The sequence below is a fragment of the Schistocerca gregaria genome, chromosome X (assembly GCF_023897955.1).
Source record: "Schistocerca gregaria isolate iqSchGreg1 chromosome X, iqSchGreg1.2, whole genome shotgun sequence".
NCBI classification, from domain to species: Eukaryota; Metazoa; Arthropoda; class Insecta; order Orthoptera; family Acrididae; genus Schistocerca; species Schistocerca gregaria.
The window spans coordinates 436,918,084-436,935,789 of NC_064931.1; the positions used below are offsets into that span (position 1 = coordinate 436,918,084).

General features: G+C 42.8%; 1 protein-coding gene across 1 annotated transcript in view; it reads right to left on the reverse strand.

Moving 5' to 3' along the window:
- LOC126298546 (uncharacterized) overlaps positions 1-17,327 on the reverse strand; it is a 439,384-nt gene extending 422,057 nt beyond the window's left edge. The window contains exon 1 of the mRNA XM_049989905.1: positions 17,039-17,327. Coding sequence (XP_049845862.1) covers positions 17,039-17,049 — 11 coding nt within the window. The 5' untranslated portion in view covers positions 17,050-17,327. The remainder of the gene's footprint in view (positions 1-17,038) is intronic.
- Positions 17,328-17,706: the final 379 nt, after the last annotated feature.

Genomic DNA, 17,706 nt, shown 5'->3' on the forward strand with positions numbered 1-17,706 from the left:
TGATAAAAGAAAAAAAAGTTTATCTCTTACTAAGTTTTCGCTATTTGTCCAGTAAAACCTCCCTATCAGACGTGACATTTTAATTTATCGCTTATTTAGTAATAACTCCATTCGCAACGCATTTCTCAGTGTCCACATACACCAGCGGATGTACTTGCAAATTATACCATCGCAGGGCACATACTTCAGGCGATACGACGTCATAAACTTTGAGCTGCCTAAAAACGAAACTGTAAGACGAAATTCGCTAGAGATACATGTGAAATATATGTACAAATATGTGTGAAGTATCTTAAATATATGTGACACGTGCGTATGCGGCCAAAGCAAGGGGGAAATAGCGCCTCCTAAACCCCTGGATCGATTTCAACGAATCTTGCTAAACATAATACTTACTATAAGGAAAGAAATACTGTGGAGGTAAGAAACAGCAGCCTCCTATTGGTGTGGGAGTGATAACGTGGAGAGAAAAGGGTGGGAGGATATGGACTGTCAGAGAGAGGGGGAAGGAGGAGATGGACAGAGAAAGGGGGGAAATGAACAGTGAGCCCAAGGGAGGAGATGAACAGAAAGGAACAGGAGCAGGAGAAGAACAGAGAGAAGGGTGGAGGAGTTGGACGGGGAGAGGGGAGGAGGAGGTGGACATAGAGGGGAAGGATGAAATGGACAGCGAAAGAGAAGAGAAGAGAAGGAGACAGATGAAGAGAGGTGGGAGGCGGAGATGGACTGAGAGAAGGGAGGAGGGGATTGGCAGTAAGATTGTCTGCGAGTGGGTGAGGAAGGAGGAGAAGGACCAAGAGAGAGAGGAGGCGGAGTGGAGAAGATGAGATTAACATACTGGGGGAGAAGACCAGCTGGACAGAGAGAAGGGAGGAGGACAGATAGAGGGGTATGAGAACGTAGACACAGAGTGAGATTGGAGGAGGTTAACAGTAAGAGATGGGAGGAGGAGATGGACAGTGACAGGAGAAAGGAGGAAATGGACAAAAACAAGATTTGAGTAAATACATGCCCAGGCAACACCGGATATTCAGCTAGTACGATAGAAATACTGATAAACAATGTTTTGTTGTCATAATAAAAAAACTGCTGAGATAGTTGGTTGGTTGTGGTTGAAGGGACCAAACAGCAAGCTCATCAGTCCCTTGTTTCAAATGTGGTCCATTCCGATAGTGTGACATCTCAGAGAAGTCAGAACGATAAAAGGGAAAAGGCTAAAAAATGTAAAAGGGGCAGTCATGTTGTCAATGGTAAAAACTAAATGAGGTAAGTCAGCAAGAGAACGAACCCAGCGCTATGCTAGAGGCAGGAAATATCCCACCTATGAAGCAGCAGAGGCAAGACCACCTGCGACTTAAAAGGTGCAGCCGCTAGAATGTAGAAGTGCGTATGGGAAAAGGAGACTAACCAATCCTTAAAAAAATGATAAAAACAGAGTAAAAGGGGAAGAAAAGAGGATCTCGGCCAGGGAGGGGAGTCGGGAATCTCCAAACACGGCTTACTGTGGGAGATACCCCAACACTCACCGCCCTGCCCCAACACCAGAGAGAGATTAAAAACCTCAAAACTGAGAATAAAAACCACTTTCCCGGAGGAAACCGAGAACCAAGTCGATCATCGGGGAATCGTCAACCAACATCAAAGGTAAAGTGCGGGGGAGTCTGTACTTAGCACGCACTGCCAAAAGAAGGGGGGCATTCAACCAAAATGTTGGCTAATGACTGGAGGGCTCCACAACCACAAAGTGGTGGTGGCTCATCACGCAAAAGAAAACCATGGGTCAGCCTGGTATGGCCAATACGGAGACGACACAGTGTGGTCGAGTCCTTTCGGGAGAGGCGAAAGGAAGAACGCCACGGGCCTGGTGCCACCTTAATCGCACGAAGTTTATTAGACAGGGAAGTAGCCTCCCAAGAGTTGGCCCATGATAGTTGAGATAGTGAAATGAGTAGGACATTCTATTCATCTTCGGGAGGAAGGTGTTCTGATATGCATTAATCAATATTCATTTAGGTTTTCCGTAGTATACAGGATCTCTAAACAAACTTCGGAACGCTAGGCAGAATTGATTACACCACCACCAATTATGTTCCTTAACGATTATGTGAAATCCCTGCACGATAGTTCCAAGATAATTACTTCCCCTGACCATGTCAGACTCAGCTGATGCGCTGTCGCTAATCACCTCGTGGCTAGCTGAATATGAAACCCTAAAAACAACGTTTATGAATCATACACTAGATGGCGTGTGACAATGATGATGAATAGAAATGAGTCACCAAATGGGCAAGAGCTAACAACAAGGAACTAATCGTATTGTGCAAGACTTCTTCCGTCTTGTTTCTGGACGTCAGTACAGTTTAACAGTAACACAGCAATATGCGTAGGATTGTTCATCTGTGAAGCATGTTGTTAACGTCGTCATCGAAACGGATTTGCAAATACCTCCACGCTTTTCATTCCATGACTGCAGACCTAATTAGAAAGTATGCACTACGCCGTACATGGTTGGAGCGCTGATTCAATTTCAAATTTCACTTACAGTCGTATCGGGGAATCACTTGAAAACGCTGTACTGGGAATTTATCCGAATAGTCTAGTACGTCAAGGAGGAACCATCTCTCTCGCTGTGTTTCAACAGATAGGATCATTTATTCACGTATGCACCACACTCAGGAACATGTGCACTGTCAGCACAAAAATAACTACTTATCTATATTTTGCAAGGCATTGTTTTATCGCTCTTACTTTAACCTCAAATGGGAAAAGTTCAAAATTTCAGGACATGTACAGAGCAACGTGGGATGAAGAGTGCAAACGTTGCTTAGCACTGTGTTGCTTAGAAGGCTATTTGAACTGTGTGTGTGTGTGAGAGAGAGACAGAGATAGAGAGAGAGAGAGAGAGAGAGAGAGAGAGAGAGAGAGAGAGAGAGAGAGAGAGGGGGGGGGGGGGAGAAGAGAGAGAGGGGGTTACGGGGAGGGGCGGAAGGTTTTTGTAACGATTCGACTGCCGGATTATGTCATCGACATGGCGATTACGCTGGTCAGCAGTGGTTTTTGTACAAAAAAAGTAAATACGAGATTTAAACTTAGTTCGAGATCGTAATATGACAAACGTCCTTCACGTCAGGGTTAAGTAACACAACAGTTGTAAGATTTTCTATATACTTATTAATTGCTTTGTGTTCGACAGCAGTGTGGAAAAAACAAGTTCAGTGTCTTTTTTGTTCTTAAGTTTAATGTGAACCATTGTTTAAATATAGCATTGTATTGAAGGTATAGTTTTAATGAAAGAATTAAACGTTCCATGTAGTGCTACAGAGTGTTCTCTGTTTATAGACGTTTTCAAGACAAGTCTGAAAGATGTAATATGTATTAAATAATGCCAATAAGGTCCCATCTGTACCTGTAGGTTACTCTTAGAAGAGAATTACGTTAATTTATCAGACACACTTGACGCTATTAACTATAAAGAAGGCAACTCGAAAATACATGGTTATCTTACGCTGAGGTGACAAGTCGTGGGATAGCGATATGCACATACACAGATGGCGGCAGTATTGCGTACACAAGGCATAAGGGGCAGTGCACTGGCGGATCTGTCATTGATACTCAGGTGATTCATGAGAAAAGGGTTCCGACGTGATTATGACCGCACGACGGGAATTAACAGACTCTGAACACATAATGGTAGGTGGAGCTACACTTATGGGACATTCTATTTCGGAAATCGTTGGGGGGTTCAGCATTTAAAGATTCACAGCGTGAAGAGTATGGCGAGAATACCAAATTCTAGGCATTACCTATCACCACGGAAAACGCAGTGCCCGACGTCCCCCATTTGACGACCGAGAGCAGCAGCGCTTGTATAGAGTTTTCAGTGCTAACATAGAAGCAACACTGCTTGAAACCACCCCAGAAATCAATGTGGAACGTATGACTAAAGTTGCGGCGAAATCTGGCGATAATGGGCTATGGCAGCAGACGACTGACGCGACTGCCTATGCTAACAGGACATCGTCAGAAGAACCTCTATCGGGCTCGTGATTGTACCGGTTGGACACTAGGTGACAGGAAAACCGTGGCCTGGTCAGAGGAGTCCCGATTTCAGTTGGTAAGAGATGACAGCAGGGTTCCACTGTGCCGCAGATACTACGAAGCCATGAATCCAAGTTGTCAACAAAGCAATGTGAAAACTGGTGTTGACTGTGTTTACATTAAATGGACTGATCCTCAGGTACAACTGAACCGATCATTGATTGGAAATTGTTATGTTAAGCTACTTGGAGACCATTTTCAGCCATTCATGGACTGCATGTTCCCAAACAACGCCGTCATGTCACCGAGCAACAATTGTTCTAGATTGGTCTGAAGAACATTCTGGGCAATTCGACCGAATGATTTGGCCATCCAGATTACCCGACATGAATCCCACCGAACATTCATGGAACATCATCGAGAGGCCTATTCGTGCACAAGATCCTGCAACGGAAGTACTTCCGCAATTATGGTGGACGGCTATAGAGGCAGCATGGCTCAATATTTCTGCAGGGGGCGTCCAACGACTTGTTGAGTCCATGCCACGTTGAGCTCGTGCGCTACGCCGGCCAAAAGAACGTCCGATATGATTTTAGGAGGTATCCTATGACTTTCGTCACCTCAGTGTAAGGTAATAAGTTTACTCACTAGTCTACACAGTGGTTTCACAAAGTATTGTTTCCTTTCTTTTTGGGACTGCCGTGCAAAAGTCAAATATTATACAGTTAAACAGAGGCCACCACGACAAGAATTGGCTCCAAGGAAAGAGTGTATGAAATATGTGTCTCTGATGGAGTCTCAAAATTTTCACCTTCCCCCGTCGCATGTTAAGCTCGGACCTACCAAGAATTTTGCAAAAGGGATGTACTAAAGTGGTAACGGTTTCATGCATCTAGGTTAAGTGATCCCTGAACTAAGTAGTGCAGAATTGAATAAAGGGATTTTTATAGGGCCATAGATTAGGAAAATAATGCCTGATAAGAACTCTGAAGATAATTAAGTCAGAGCTTGCAGCATAGTGTCTTTTATGGATGTCGTTGAAGGATCCCTAGGGAATACGGGAGTAGAAATCAGTGACGTATGAGTGGGAAATCTTATAGAGAACTATAAAAACCTTGGATGCAGAATATCTCGAAAAACGCACTTCCTTCACTCTCTTTGAGATTTCTTCCCCGCCAATTTGGCAGCGGTTAGTGACTAGCATGGGGAGAGGTTCTATCAGGAAATGCTGCGGAGGGAAAGCTGTTATAGAGGAAGATGGAACTATACTTTGGCCGGCCGGAGTGACAGAGCGGTTCTAGGCGCTACAGTCTGGAGCCGCGCAACCGCTACGGTCGCAGGTTCGAATCCTGCCTGGGGCATGGATGTGTGTGTTGTCCTTAGGTTCGTTAGGTTTAAGTAGTTCTAAGTTCTAGGGGAATGATGATCTTAGCAGTTAAGTCCCATAGTGTTCAGAGCCATTTTTTGAACTATACTTTATTAAGTGGTTACTGTGGCTTTTGAAGCGTGAAGTACCTACATCGCACAGAAGGAAGTTGTCATCAAAAGCCTCAGCCACCAACATCATCATCCACGAAAAAAGTGTTGAATGTTTGATTGTAAAAATCTACGTTAGGCCTACGACAATACAGTAGCGTAGTTTTATGACAGTAAGTATGTTATGATTATAGTTCCTACTTCGAATTTGTTCAAACACCACTGTAGTCTCTCCTTTTACACATAGGTATTTTAAAACCTCCACAACTACAAATTAGAGGTTGATGGCGAAAAATTAACTGGATTTTCAGAATCAGTAGGTCAGTGAAGTTTTATCTCTATACCAGAAAAAAATGTTGACCAGTGTCATATTCCACTACAGTTATTTACTTGTCATTACTGACTAATGATTATCGTAACAAAAAATTAATCTGAATTAAAAATAAAGTTACAGAACTGATATCTGTAACCCATTAATCATCTTGCTATGATAATATTCACCTCCCTTTCCTTTCACTGTTTCATTTGAAAAACTTCTTTGTTATCTGTGTGTAGCCGTGTCAACTGTCTGCACATGCTGTGATGTCTGAAACTTCCATTAATGCAAGCAACGTAAAATTGTACGTAGTTACTTGTAGATCTTCTCTCCAGGCGTCTCCGAACACGCTTCCAAGTGGCGGGCTACGCCACAAAAATACTGATAAGAAACGAGATTCAAAAAGGCGTTTGATATGAGGGAAAAGAAACGAAAAAAAGTCATTGAAAACAAGTATGGCACCCGCCCGCGTTTCGGTCACTGCAAGCAGAGGGACGGATGAAAAGAAGCGAAATGAAGCGTTTATAAGGAACCTTTAAAGCTGTCGTGTTGTCTAATTACGGAGAAAAATTTAGACGCTTGTTTACAGCCTCTCATACTCTTTTTTTACTCTCGGAAATATTACAGCTAGCCGACTGTTTTAAGTAATTATACTAAGGATGGAAGCTATGTGCGCCGTTTTGCTACCGAATTTTGCGAACATAGCCGCCATATTATGAGGGGCAGTCAATTGAAAACGAGACAAATAGAAAAAATTAAGTGAACTGTTCATTATTTCAAATGTAATCACCATAACAATTAATACATTTGACCCACTGTTAGACAAGAGGGTCAACGTCTTCATGGGAAAATATTTACTGCTGCCTACGGAACCATGATTGTGTTCAGGCATGCACCTCTTCGTCCGAAGCAAATCAGAGGCCACAAATTTCTTTCTTCAGAGCTCCAAAGATATGGAAATGGCATGGGGAGAGATTGGGACTGTATGGAAGATGTCTAAGGGCTTCGCAGCGGAACTTCTGCAGCGTAGACAAAAGTAGCTGCCAACAAAATTCTCGCACATATGTTTACAAGTTCGTTTTGACTACGCAGCAGAGCCCTTACACATCAATGTGTGGCGGATACTCATATCGGTGTACACTAAGGGGACCTTCTGTACGATCATGAGCATCCGTTTTACCAGAGAAGCATCTAGCGGGAGATTTGATTCTTCGGCAACACAATGCAATACCCCATCGCTCCAGAGTTGTGTAATAATAGTTGGGGAGCATTTTAAGGGAATGTGGATGGTTGATTGACCGACGTCAGCTCACCTCAGTCCTACTTAGAACATTCGACACACCATGGCGTGCGATTTGCGCACAGTTCATTTTATTTAGATCTATCTGCAGAGCAGTCGTACATAAGGAAGGTTTCGGTGTCTTGTGGTGCACATACGACGACCTTAGCTGCCGTCATCAGGGCGGGAGGGGGTCTGTAGGCTACTAGGTAGGTACCTCTAGTTCGACTACTTACTGGTGTAGATATCCATGAGTTTAACATGCTGTGTGACTGGTTCTCGCCCAAAAGATTACATTTCTACGCATAAAGATATGCCACAGCGTTTCGATGCAACGAGATAGTGCGAATGTTTCGATGGAGACAGTGCGTTTCCTTTGTATTTTCTCATCGCTCTTCACGCCAGACACGTCACTTAGTTATTTACAGTTATCTACATATTCACGAGGACGAAATCTGAGTGCTTCAGTACATGGCCCAAACATCCATCAAAATGGGTCCCATTGTAATGCTTAGAACACATGACGGTGGCAGTATATAAGTCAAGACAGTCTCCTAATTAGAAAATGAGAGTGTGGGGCAGATGTGGGAATCCCTCATTGCCGTCCTGGGCAAGGTCCTGGTAGCAGATGAATTATCGTTGGCTTCCCCTGACCTGTTAGGAAGTGGTGTGTATCTTTACTTTGCGGATGACTTATTAGTGCTTGTGCAGCGTACACTTGGGGTTTTGTTGTTATGTGTGAACATAAAGGGGTCGGTTAAACCCAGTGACGGACCACAACCTACTCCTTTCGAGGAGGAAATTGTTCGCCGAGCTTAACAACGGACGGATGACCAACGGTACCACAAGCCCTAATGCAAGGATACAAAGCGGGGAGATTTGGAATTTAGCCCAGGTCTTAAATAAGGAACGGCACGCCACCACCTCCCCGCCGGCCAGTGTGGCCGAGCGGTTCTAGGCGCTGCAGTCTGGAACCGCGCGACCGCTACGGTCGCAGGTTCGAATCCTGCCTCGGGCGTGGATGTGTGTGATGTCCTTAGGTTAGTTAGGTTTAAGTAGTTCTAAGTTCTAGGGGACTGATGACCACAGATGTTAAGTCCCATAGTGCTCAGAGCCATTTGAACCATTTTTGAACCACCTCCCCTTTCCATACCGGCCAAATACTAGCTGTGGAAATTTCTTCCACCACCAGGATTCGAACTTGCTACCTCCGAGCCGAACGCCACTGCGCGGGAGTACGTTACCAAATGGCTCTGAGCACTATGCGACTTAACTCCTGAGGTCATCAGTCCCGTAGAACTTAGAACTACTGAAATCTAACTAACCTAAGGACATCACACACATCCATGCCCGAGGCAGGATTCGAACCTGCGACCGTAGCCGTCGCGCGGTTCCAGACTAGCGCCTAGAACCGCTCGGCCACTCCAGCCGGCGGAGTGTATTACCGATCTTGGCTACGGACGCGGTTAGAGGTACATAACTGTTAAATAAAGGGTGGTCAGAAAAGCTTGTACGGGTGTTGTAGTGTAGTTTGTGTTTATAAATAATTGTGAAGAACAAAATCGATACCTTGCTCCGTTTCCGATTTAATTAGTTTGAAGTTAGCCAGCCAGGCAGTTGCCAGCACACATTCAAACAGTCCGCCAGAGACGGTGTCGTCAAATATGATTTTCATTGTAAAGATAGAATTAGAGCCGAAGGATCAGTAGTCTAGTGCGCTATCGTTTACACTGAGATAACTACTGACTAATTGCATCTGGCGGGAGGCTTGAATTTGTGCGCGCAACGGCCAGGTTGGCTAACTTCAATGCTAATTAATTCGAAAACGACGCAATGTATTGAATTTTTTCTTAACAATTATTTCTCAGGACAACCTACCTTGCAAATGGTTCAAATGGCTTTAAGCACTGTAGGACTTAACAACTATGGTCATCAGTCCCCTAGAACTTAGAACTACTTAAACCTAAATAACCTAAGGACATCACACACATTCATGCCCAAAGCAGGATTCGAACCTGCGATCGCAGCAGCAGAGCGGTTCCGGATTGAAGCGCCTAGATCCGCTTGGCCACAGCGGCTGACCAACCTAACCTGCAGCATCCTTACAAGCTTTACAGATTGTTCGCAACCACCATGTATAATATCAAGGTACAGATATATTTAGTAGCAATATATGACGTTTGTACCTCAAGAACAGAGTACTGAAATAGCTGTAGACTAATTAATTCTGCATAACTTAAAAGACAAATTGTCGTGATGTTTTCACGGATATGATAATTTGATAAAAATCGCAAATCGTATGTTTTGTGAAGGCATAATTGACCAAACGGGAAAGTATTTCAGACATGTCCATTTGGAAACCGGAATGCTGACAGTGTAACACCGGAAAAGGAAGTAACGTCCTACGCGCCTACACAGATATGGCTTAGCGGCAGAATCTCAAAGGCTCTTTGTGTAGCGGAACCATGCAACTAGTCACAGTGTAATTCTTACGAAAAGTTAATTTTATTGTTTAGAAGAACTGTACAATAGTCTCTTCCATGAAATGGAAAGAATTTAATAATAACACCTGCATCAAAGTTTTTTCATTGATTTGATGTATTCTGAAGGACTTAAGTGCAGATGTAGAGCTTGAAAAACCATAGTTACCACGTCAACGTTGCCAACCACAGAACTGATTAAAATTGGGAATAAAAGCGAAAATGGCATTGGAAACGGAAACAAGTAAACATGTTGTACAGGGGAGTCAAGCTTTCATTATAGAAAATTAGATTATCTAAATTCGCATTTTGTCTTAACGTGAATTCAAAATATGCTAAATATATGATTTAATTTCGTGTCACTTAAATTTTGAATTTCGAGAAACGTATTTACTGTTTGCATTATGCTGCGCAGGAGACCTATCAACAAAACACATTGTACAGCCGTGTCTGGAAACAGGCCTTGTATGTTGCTTCGCGGGATGCTGGTGGCGAAACCAATTCCGAGCTTCTTTAACGGAATACCCTTTTTCCCTGTTGCGTTCAGAAAATGAGCACAGGAAGTAAGAATGTATAACGTCGACTTTCTTTTATTTTACCTTTCTACGAGATATAGTTGGACGGAAGTGATCCTAAATGCTTAAGATTGGCGTTCACGGAATTTTACCATGTAACTTTTCTGTTGCGCACATCGTCTCTCTTGAATCGTCTAACGTTGGAGTTGGATAAAGTTCGGTAGAGCTGTACGCTTATTATGCGAAAGCTTTACGAACAGTGCTGCTCTTATATGCGTCTTCTATAAACTGTCTGATCAAAAGTATCCGGACATCCCTACGTAATGCAGAATTGACCAGTGCATGTTGGGGGGTTGTTTTGGGGGAAGAGAGCAAACTGCAAGGCCATCGGTCTTCACGAATTACGGAAGTACGGGGAAGGAAGTCGGCAGTGCCCTTTCAAGGGAATCATCCCGGCATTTGCCTGGAGAGATTTAGAGAAATCACGGAAAACCTAAATCAGGATGGCTGGACGCGGGATTGAACCGTCGTCCTCCCGAATGCGAGTCCAGTGTGCTAACCACTGCGCAACCTCGCTCGGTCCAGTTCATCTCACGAGAGAAGAACCCGCCAGTATAAAAGTAGGCAAGGAGTATTATGCTCTCAGTAGAAAAAAAGTAACAGCAGATTGGGACTGTCAGGAGAGCTCAGTCACTTCGAACGAGGGCTAGGCATTGGGCGTCACCAGAGTAACAAATCTATCAGGGACATTTTAGCCCTTATAAGGCTGCCCAAGTCGATTGCTGGTGATGTATTTGTGGAGTTGAAACGCGAAGGACCATCCACAGCTAAACCAAGACCAGGTAGACCTCAAGCACTGGAACCGTCGAGCGTTGCGGAAGGTAGTTGGAATAAATCGAATGAAATCAGCGGAAGGAAGCATTCATGAGTTCAGAATTCCTACCAGCAGTCCCGCTAGCTCAATGACTGTGCGTAGTGAGTTAAAAAAAGAATGTGGCACAGTGGTCGAGCAGCTCCTCATAAGCCACACTCAGTGGTAAATGACGTTTGGGGCGCAGTAAACCGCTATAGCAATGGACAGTGGATGACTGGAAACGACTGATCAGGAGTGATGAACCACGCTGGACTCTGTGACAATCTGATGGAAAGGTTGGGGTTTGGCGAACGCTTTTACAACGTTACCTGCCCTCATGTGTGTGCTAACAGTGAAGTACGGAGGAGGTAGTTTTTCGTGGTTAGGATGTGGTCCCTTATTTGCCTTTAATAAAACTCTAAATGTGCATGAGTGTGAAAATATTTTACAGCATTGTGTACTGTGTACAATAGTGGAACAGTTCGGAGACTATGACTAATTGTATCAGCATGACGATGCATCCTGTCATAAAGCAATATCTGTGAGGCAATCATTTGTGGACAACAACGTTCCTGGAATAGAGTGGCCTATTCAGAGTCCCGACCCGAACCCAGTGCAGCACCTCTGGGATAAGCTAGAACGGGAATTCCACTTCACACCCGAGTTTCCAACATCATTACCTCCTCTGGTTTCGGCTCTTGAGAAAGAATGGGCTGCCATTCCTCCACAGATATTCTGGTACGTCATTGAAAGTGTCTGTAGCATCGTTCAAGTTGCCATAAAGGCGAATGACAGACACACCCCATATTGATGTCCATTATAGATGTCTGGTAATTTTTATCAGATAGTGATTCTTGAGCCTTTCTGATATACGGGGTGTTCAAAACGTCTCCCCGCAGTGCCGTATGATTGTTAGCCGCGCGTGCCGTATGCCGCTGTGAATATACCGAAATAAAACTCAGTGAAATACAAGTTATTAACTTGCTGAATATTCATTTGTAATTAAAAAATTTCACATTAAATATTGAAATTGTCCCCCCAGCCCCTGTTGTTGAATTCACAATTTAATTCGTCTAATCATACGGCACTCGCGGCTAAAAATCATACGGCACTGCGGAGAGATCTTTGGAATACCCTGTATATCTCCAGTTGAAAAGTTATCAAGGGTAGGCTGAAGAAGGGTATTGTAATATATATCTTTCGTAGATGATTTACATTCCCAGCAAACATCGGCCTGGCATCTGATTTTGCTACAACTAGTTCTGTGTGGTGGTTTCGCTTTGATCACTTTGTACGCGTAATCGTGGACAATTCACGACAGTGAATGTTTCCGGTGTCTGTTCGGCAGTCGTGCAGTTGCATAGTAACAAGTATTCTAGCAAGTTGGGTACTTAGTTACGTCTGCTTGTGTTGAATACCAGCTGTCAGCCGTTGCTCGAAGCATTGATCCTCTGCAAGTCTTCCTTCGTTTCACGAAAATTTTTTCTGGCGTTGTTATTGCCGTATTTACAAAAGCCTAATCCGCAAATCCGCTGTCCATTTCGTGGATTTTCAGCATTGTTAACCAGATGAATTCTGTGTATAGTGAGCAGTAATTTCATGCAAAACTCCTTGAGGTACGCTGTAAGTTACTTTTAAATCTGACGATGTCTTCCCGTTAAGAAGTACATGCTGAGACCTGTCGTAAGTCATATTTCATCATAGAAGTTCCAAAAATGTCATTATATAGGATCATAAAGAGAATTTCATAATTATATAACAGATTTGCGTCAGAAACGTAGATCTGCAGTTTTGTGCATTTGTCGCGTGGTCCTTCTTGACGACGGGATCGAACTGCGCCGTTCCCCAATAGCTAGAACGCTTCGTTGCTTCAGTGATCTACAATAAGCATGTTCCAGAACGTCATTCGCATAATCAATTCAGAGCCTGTATTCTTTATTCTAATTACAGCTTTTATTAGATTTCGCACTAAGTTATCTTCGCGCTCATTTTGGCTTCGGTCAGCTTTGGCTTCGTCAAAAATGCTCTGATTTCTGATGAAGCTCTCTCTGCTTTCGTAGCAACTTTCTAATTCAACTACTGACAATCCAGGAGTTTTCTATCCCTCACAAGATTGCGCGGCACATACATGTCCGAAGCATGTTGTAAAACAGTGTTGAATCTTGTGCATTAATATCACACATTTCCATCTAAGAGATGGACGTTTACTGATGACGGTTCAGACAACTTACGAGTATAATCCATTTCTTGTCGCCCTTGTTAACCGTAAGTATTTTCCTAATGTTCTTCACATTCGTTCTGGCATCAGAAGTAAATTATAGTGTAACAGCCAGTCACTAACTACACCGTACGCACTACTCAGACCTTAAAATGACTTGCGGAGTACAGATGTAAATTTAAATTGAAAAGTTCGGGTCTACTTGTGATCAGGAGATCAAAGGTTGCATTCTCAGGAGTCGCCTCTTTAACTACCTAGGAGAATTTTTAGAAGAGGTACCTAGAAAAATTTCACACGAATCCGTCTCCCCGGCACCTATTTTAATCACATGAGTCTCAGAGTTTCTAGCTTGGAAGCTGATAAGGGACAGTCAAGAAATTTTTGCAAGATGATTAAATCCTCTGTGAAGCATTCGGTCGCTACAGCTGCTGATTTAGGTGGCCGATGAAGCATCTCAGTTATGTTCTAGTATCAAATTTTGAGGCTTCCTTTCACATAGTTTATTTCACACTCGGGATCTGTAGTATCCCGACGATACATTATCGAGTTCCTGACGGAAATAAATATGCCACCTCCACTTGCATCTAGCCTATTCTTACGACTTTTATACCAACCTGAATTTCCGATTTCGCTACGACTCATTTGTGGTTTTGGCCAGGTTTTCGTCCATAATACCGTTAGTAAGTGAGAGTAATTCTGGACCCTTACAGTGAGCGTTCGTGCAGTAAACTAAAAAGCCACATCTGAACATCACGCGAATTTCGACGTTTTGGGACCCTTAAGCAATGCCGTGAAAAAAGATCAAATGTTTCAAGTTATATACAAGAAGCATTTTAGAATTCGAAAGCGCTCATTTCATGCCAAGACAGGACTAAAGTAAACTTTATGCATTAGCCTCTTCTAAACGGTGATTTTGACAGTTACAAATATTTCCACCTACAATGCACGACCACTCATCTCAGTGTCTCGGAAATCTTCATTTCAGATATGGATAATGTCCTGTAGGAACAAAAATGTAAAACACACGAGCTTTTGTCGTAGGAGCCTATTTTAAGCAGGCCAGTAGCAACATTGTCGTGTTATACATTGATACTCTAGCTGTCGAGTTTGAAATCTATTTCCGTTTTTAGTGTACACCTCCATTTTTCTATTGAGTGCCTGCTTGGGTTTCACGTGTGCACTTCAAAAAAATGATCATTTCATCCCTTTGAAAAATATTATTTTCTCAAACGCGTCTCAATTCAAAAGATAACATCGAAGTTTCTTCAGTGGGGAAAAATCATAGTATACTGTTGTCCTCACCAAGAGTGCACTGTGAAAACATAGGTTACTGTGATATTTTTGGTATTAATCGAAAGATACGCAACGTATCAAGAAAACTGAGATTTATTTATTTATCTATTTATCTATTTATCTATTTATTTATTTATGTACGGTCAGTCCATATAATTTACGTGTATGACTTCCTGTTTTGAATATTTTACAATCTAATGAAACCCAGATTTATATATTTTTTTAACCTAATTCGCATTTAGTGATTTATATCTTCATTTACTCACACAGAAAGCAGTAGTTTGACATTTTTAATTACACACGATATAACTGGAAAATTTGGTGTAAATGTATATCTGAATGTGAAAATTTTTATTGCGGCAACAGTATCATGACTCTCAATAGAAAAACACAAAGATGTATGATTGGTTATTTGATTTACATTTTCGCTAGACATTTTGATCGTTTCATTTAAAATGTATGCAGCATAGGTTAATTTTTTTTTCTATATGCTGTTATTGTGTATAGGTACTGGCTGTGTGCAGAGAGCGAAAACAAAGTAGTTTTACAATGTGGATCTGAACGTTTACAATTATTCGTTTGCTTATATTGAATAGCCAATGCATATATAAATTCCTTTCAGTCGTCACTAGATGCTTTATAGAACGACAACCCCAACTGCGGGCTTCAATTTTGCATGATTACGAATAGAATTCTGAAAAGCAGCCAGAAACTACTGGAAGATGTAGAAAGCTCCAGAGCCTACACAGATAACGGGCAAACCTGGATAATAACCCAAATACACCTGTTTTAACCGAAAACTGTTGTTTATGTATTTAAAAATCATGTCATATTTGAAAGCCCATTATATGACTCGGTGGAAACTGATAAGTTATTACAATATTACACTTAAAACACAATGATTTCTTCGGTTCAGTTACTTTCAGTTCAATATCGAGAAATAGCATCATTTTTTCTGTTTCTGTACTTCATTTACATGTAATAACACAAACATATTTTAGTGCCTCGGTGATCGCGATAACAGGTTCTTCCATCACTTCGTCTTAACTCTCCTCCTCTATAGAACATTTACTTTTTCCTGTTATTCGCGTTACTCAGCGGCTCAAATTTCGGCTCATAGGCATCACTAATTAACCACTCGCGGATTTTTTCGTTATCTACGTCTTCTCAAGCAGAAGTTTGTATTCCGTACGAAAATATTCATTATAATAAGAGAACACTTCAGCATTGGTTTTTTATTTTCCCGGATACCTCTGGTCTACGCACGGATAATCCGAAAACCAGATAATAAGCACATGGGCAATCGGGAATTTGTTATGTTTATATTACTATTTAAGTACTGAAGCACCAGAATAAGTGTCAATTTGCCGTTCAGTATACGGAAACTGATTGTTTTCTCTACTAAAAGTGCCATAGGTTACCATCAAAAATCATAAAACAAAAGTCAACATGTATATTACATTAACTTAATCCAGATGATGGAAATAAAATTCTCTGGAATGCGTAGTGGAGAAATAAAGTGATTCGATAAAGATAGCTGTATTTTTCAATCGCTAAAAGTTTCTTGCGCCGATTTTCCTTTCACGCCAACAAATTCAGAAAATGTGCTTGCAGGTAATACAATACTGCGCCCCCTGCAAACTGATAAGGACTGTACATTAGCAACTGACGCAGCGCCACACTAGCACCTATTATCGAAAGTATGATCCTTTGCGATATCAAGCGCAATTTATGATTCGATTGATGATTTCTCATTAGACAGGGCGGTATGTTATCTTGGGTGGAGAGTCTCAACGTATGTAGAAATAATTTCAGGTGGAACCCTTGCTGTTAATGTTGTGTATTAACGACCTAGCTGACAATATTAATAGAAACCTTGGATTATTTACGTCATGCAATTATCTATAATGAAGTATTGTAAGCTATTCAGGTGTTCAGTCAGATATTGATAAGATTGAGAAGTGGTACAAGGATTGGGATCTTGCTTTAGATATTTACAAATCTAAAATTGTGCATTCCACAAAACTCAAACGTTTATCCTATGACTACAATATCAATGAATCACAATTAGAATAAGTCGACACGTATAAAAACCTGGGTGCAACAGTTGGTAGGGATATAAAATGAAACGATGAAATAGACTCAGCTGCGGGTAAAGCATGCAGCAGACTTCGGTTCATTGGTAGGATAATATAAAAATTCAGACTAAGAGATTGTTTTGTAAACAATCACACGTGCTATCACAGGATATTGCTCAAATATGTGGGACTCATACCAAATAGAACTTACAGGGAGTATTAAACGTTTACAAAGGATGGAAGCACGAGTTGTCACAAGCTTGTCCGGCTTGTGGGAAAGGGTCTCGCAGATGCTGAAAAACCAGAACTGGCAGACGTTTGAAAATGGAACCGAACTATCCCGTGAAAGCCTACTAGGAATATAGTAGCACATCCTAAGTGTCGCTCCAGCAGGGTTCGCCACGACAAGGCTGGGCTAACTGCAGCGCTCCGTACTCTAATGGAGGGAGAAACACTGTCCGCCATGCAGTGCGGGCGAGCGGCGGCACTCACCTCGGCGCCATGGTGTGTGGCTGGCGACGCAGTCCGGCGTGCGCGCCGCCGCCCTCGTATTTATCAGCGCGCAGCCGCGGCGTGACCTTTAACCCGCCGGCGGCGGCGCCTGGCACACACTGAGGGGACGCGGGCAGGCTTATCGGACCAGCTGGCTTCCAGCCGACGACCACGCTTCCTCTGCCGACTGCCGACTCCGCCCCACTGCCTTCTTGCCGAAGCACTCGCGCGAGACTTCGCTCCGATTCCGAGAACACGTGCCGCTCTAGACTGACGGGCTCCCACCGCACAACTGAGTGCTACACTGGTAGGCGTCATTGCCACTGCGCTACGCGAGGGATGGACTTCGTTCATCTGCGCCGACGTCGCAGTAGGGTGACACGTAATTAGCGGAAGACGCATTTGTAGCAATGCGACTGACTCAGCGCGAATCTACTGCGTTGTTTGTGCGTAATTTTCGTGCTAGCTGACCAGTGCAGACTCAGATTCTCCATCGGAAGCACTAAAGCGCTAATTAACAGCAACCATATTGGTTTCCATCAACCGTAGAGCACTACATCTAGCGCTACGTGTAGATGGCTACTCTGTAAATCAGACATAAGTGCCTGGCACAATACTCTGTTATTCCACTCTCGAACAGCGCGCGGTAAAAACGAACACCTATACCT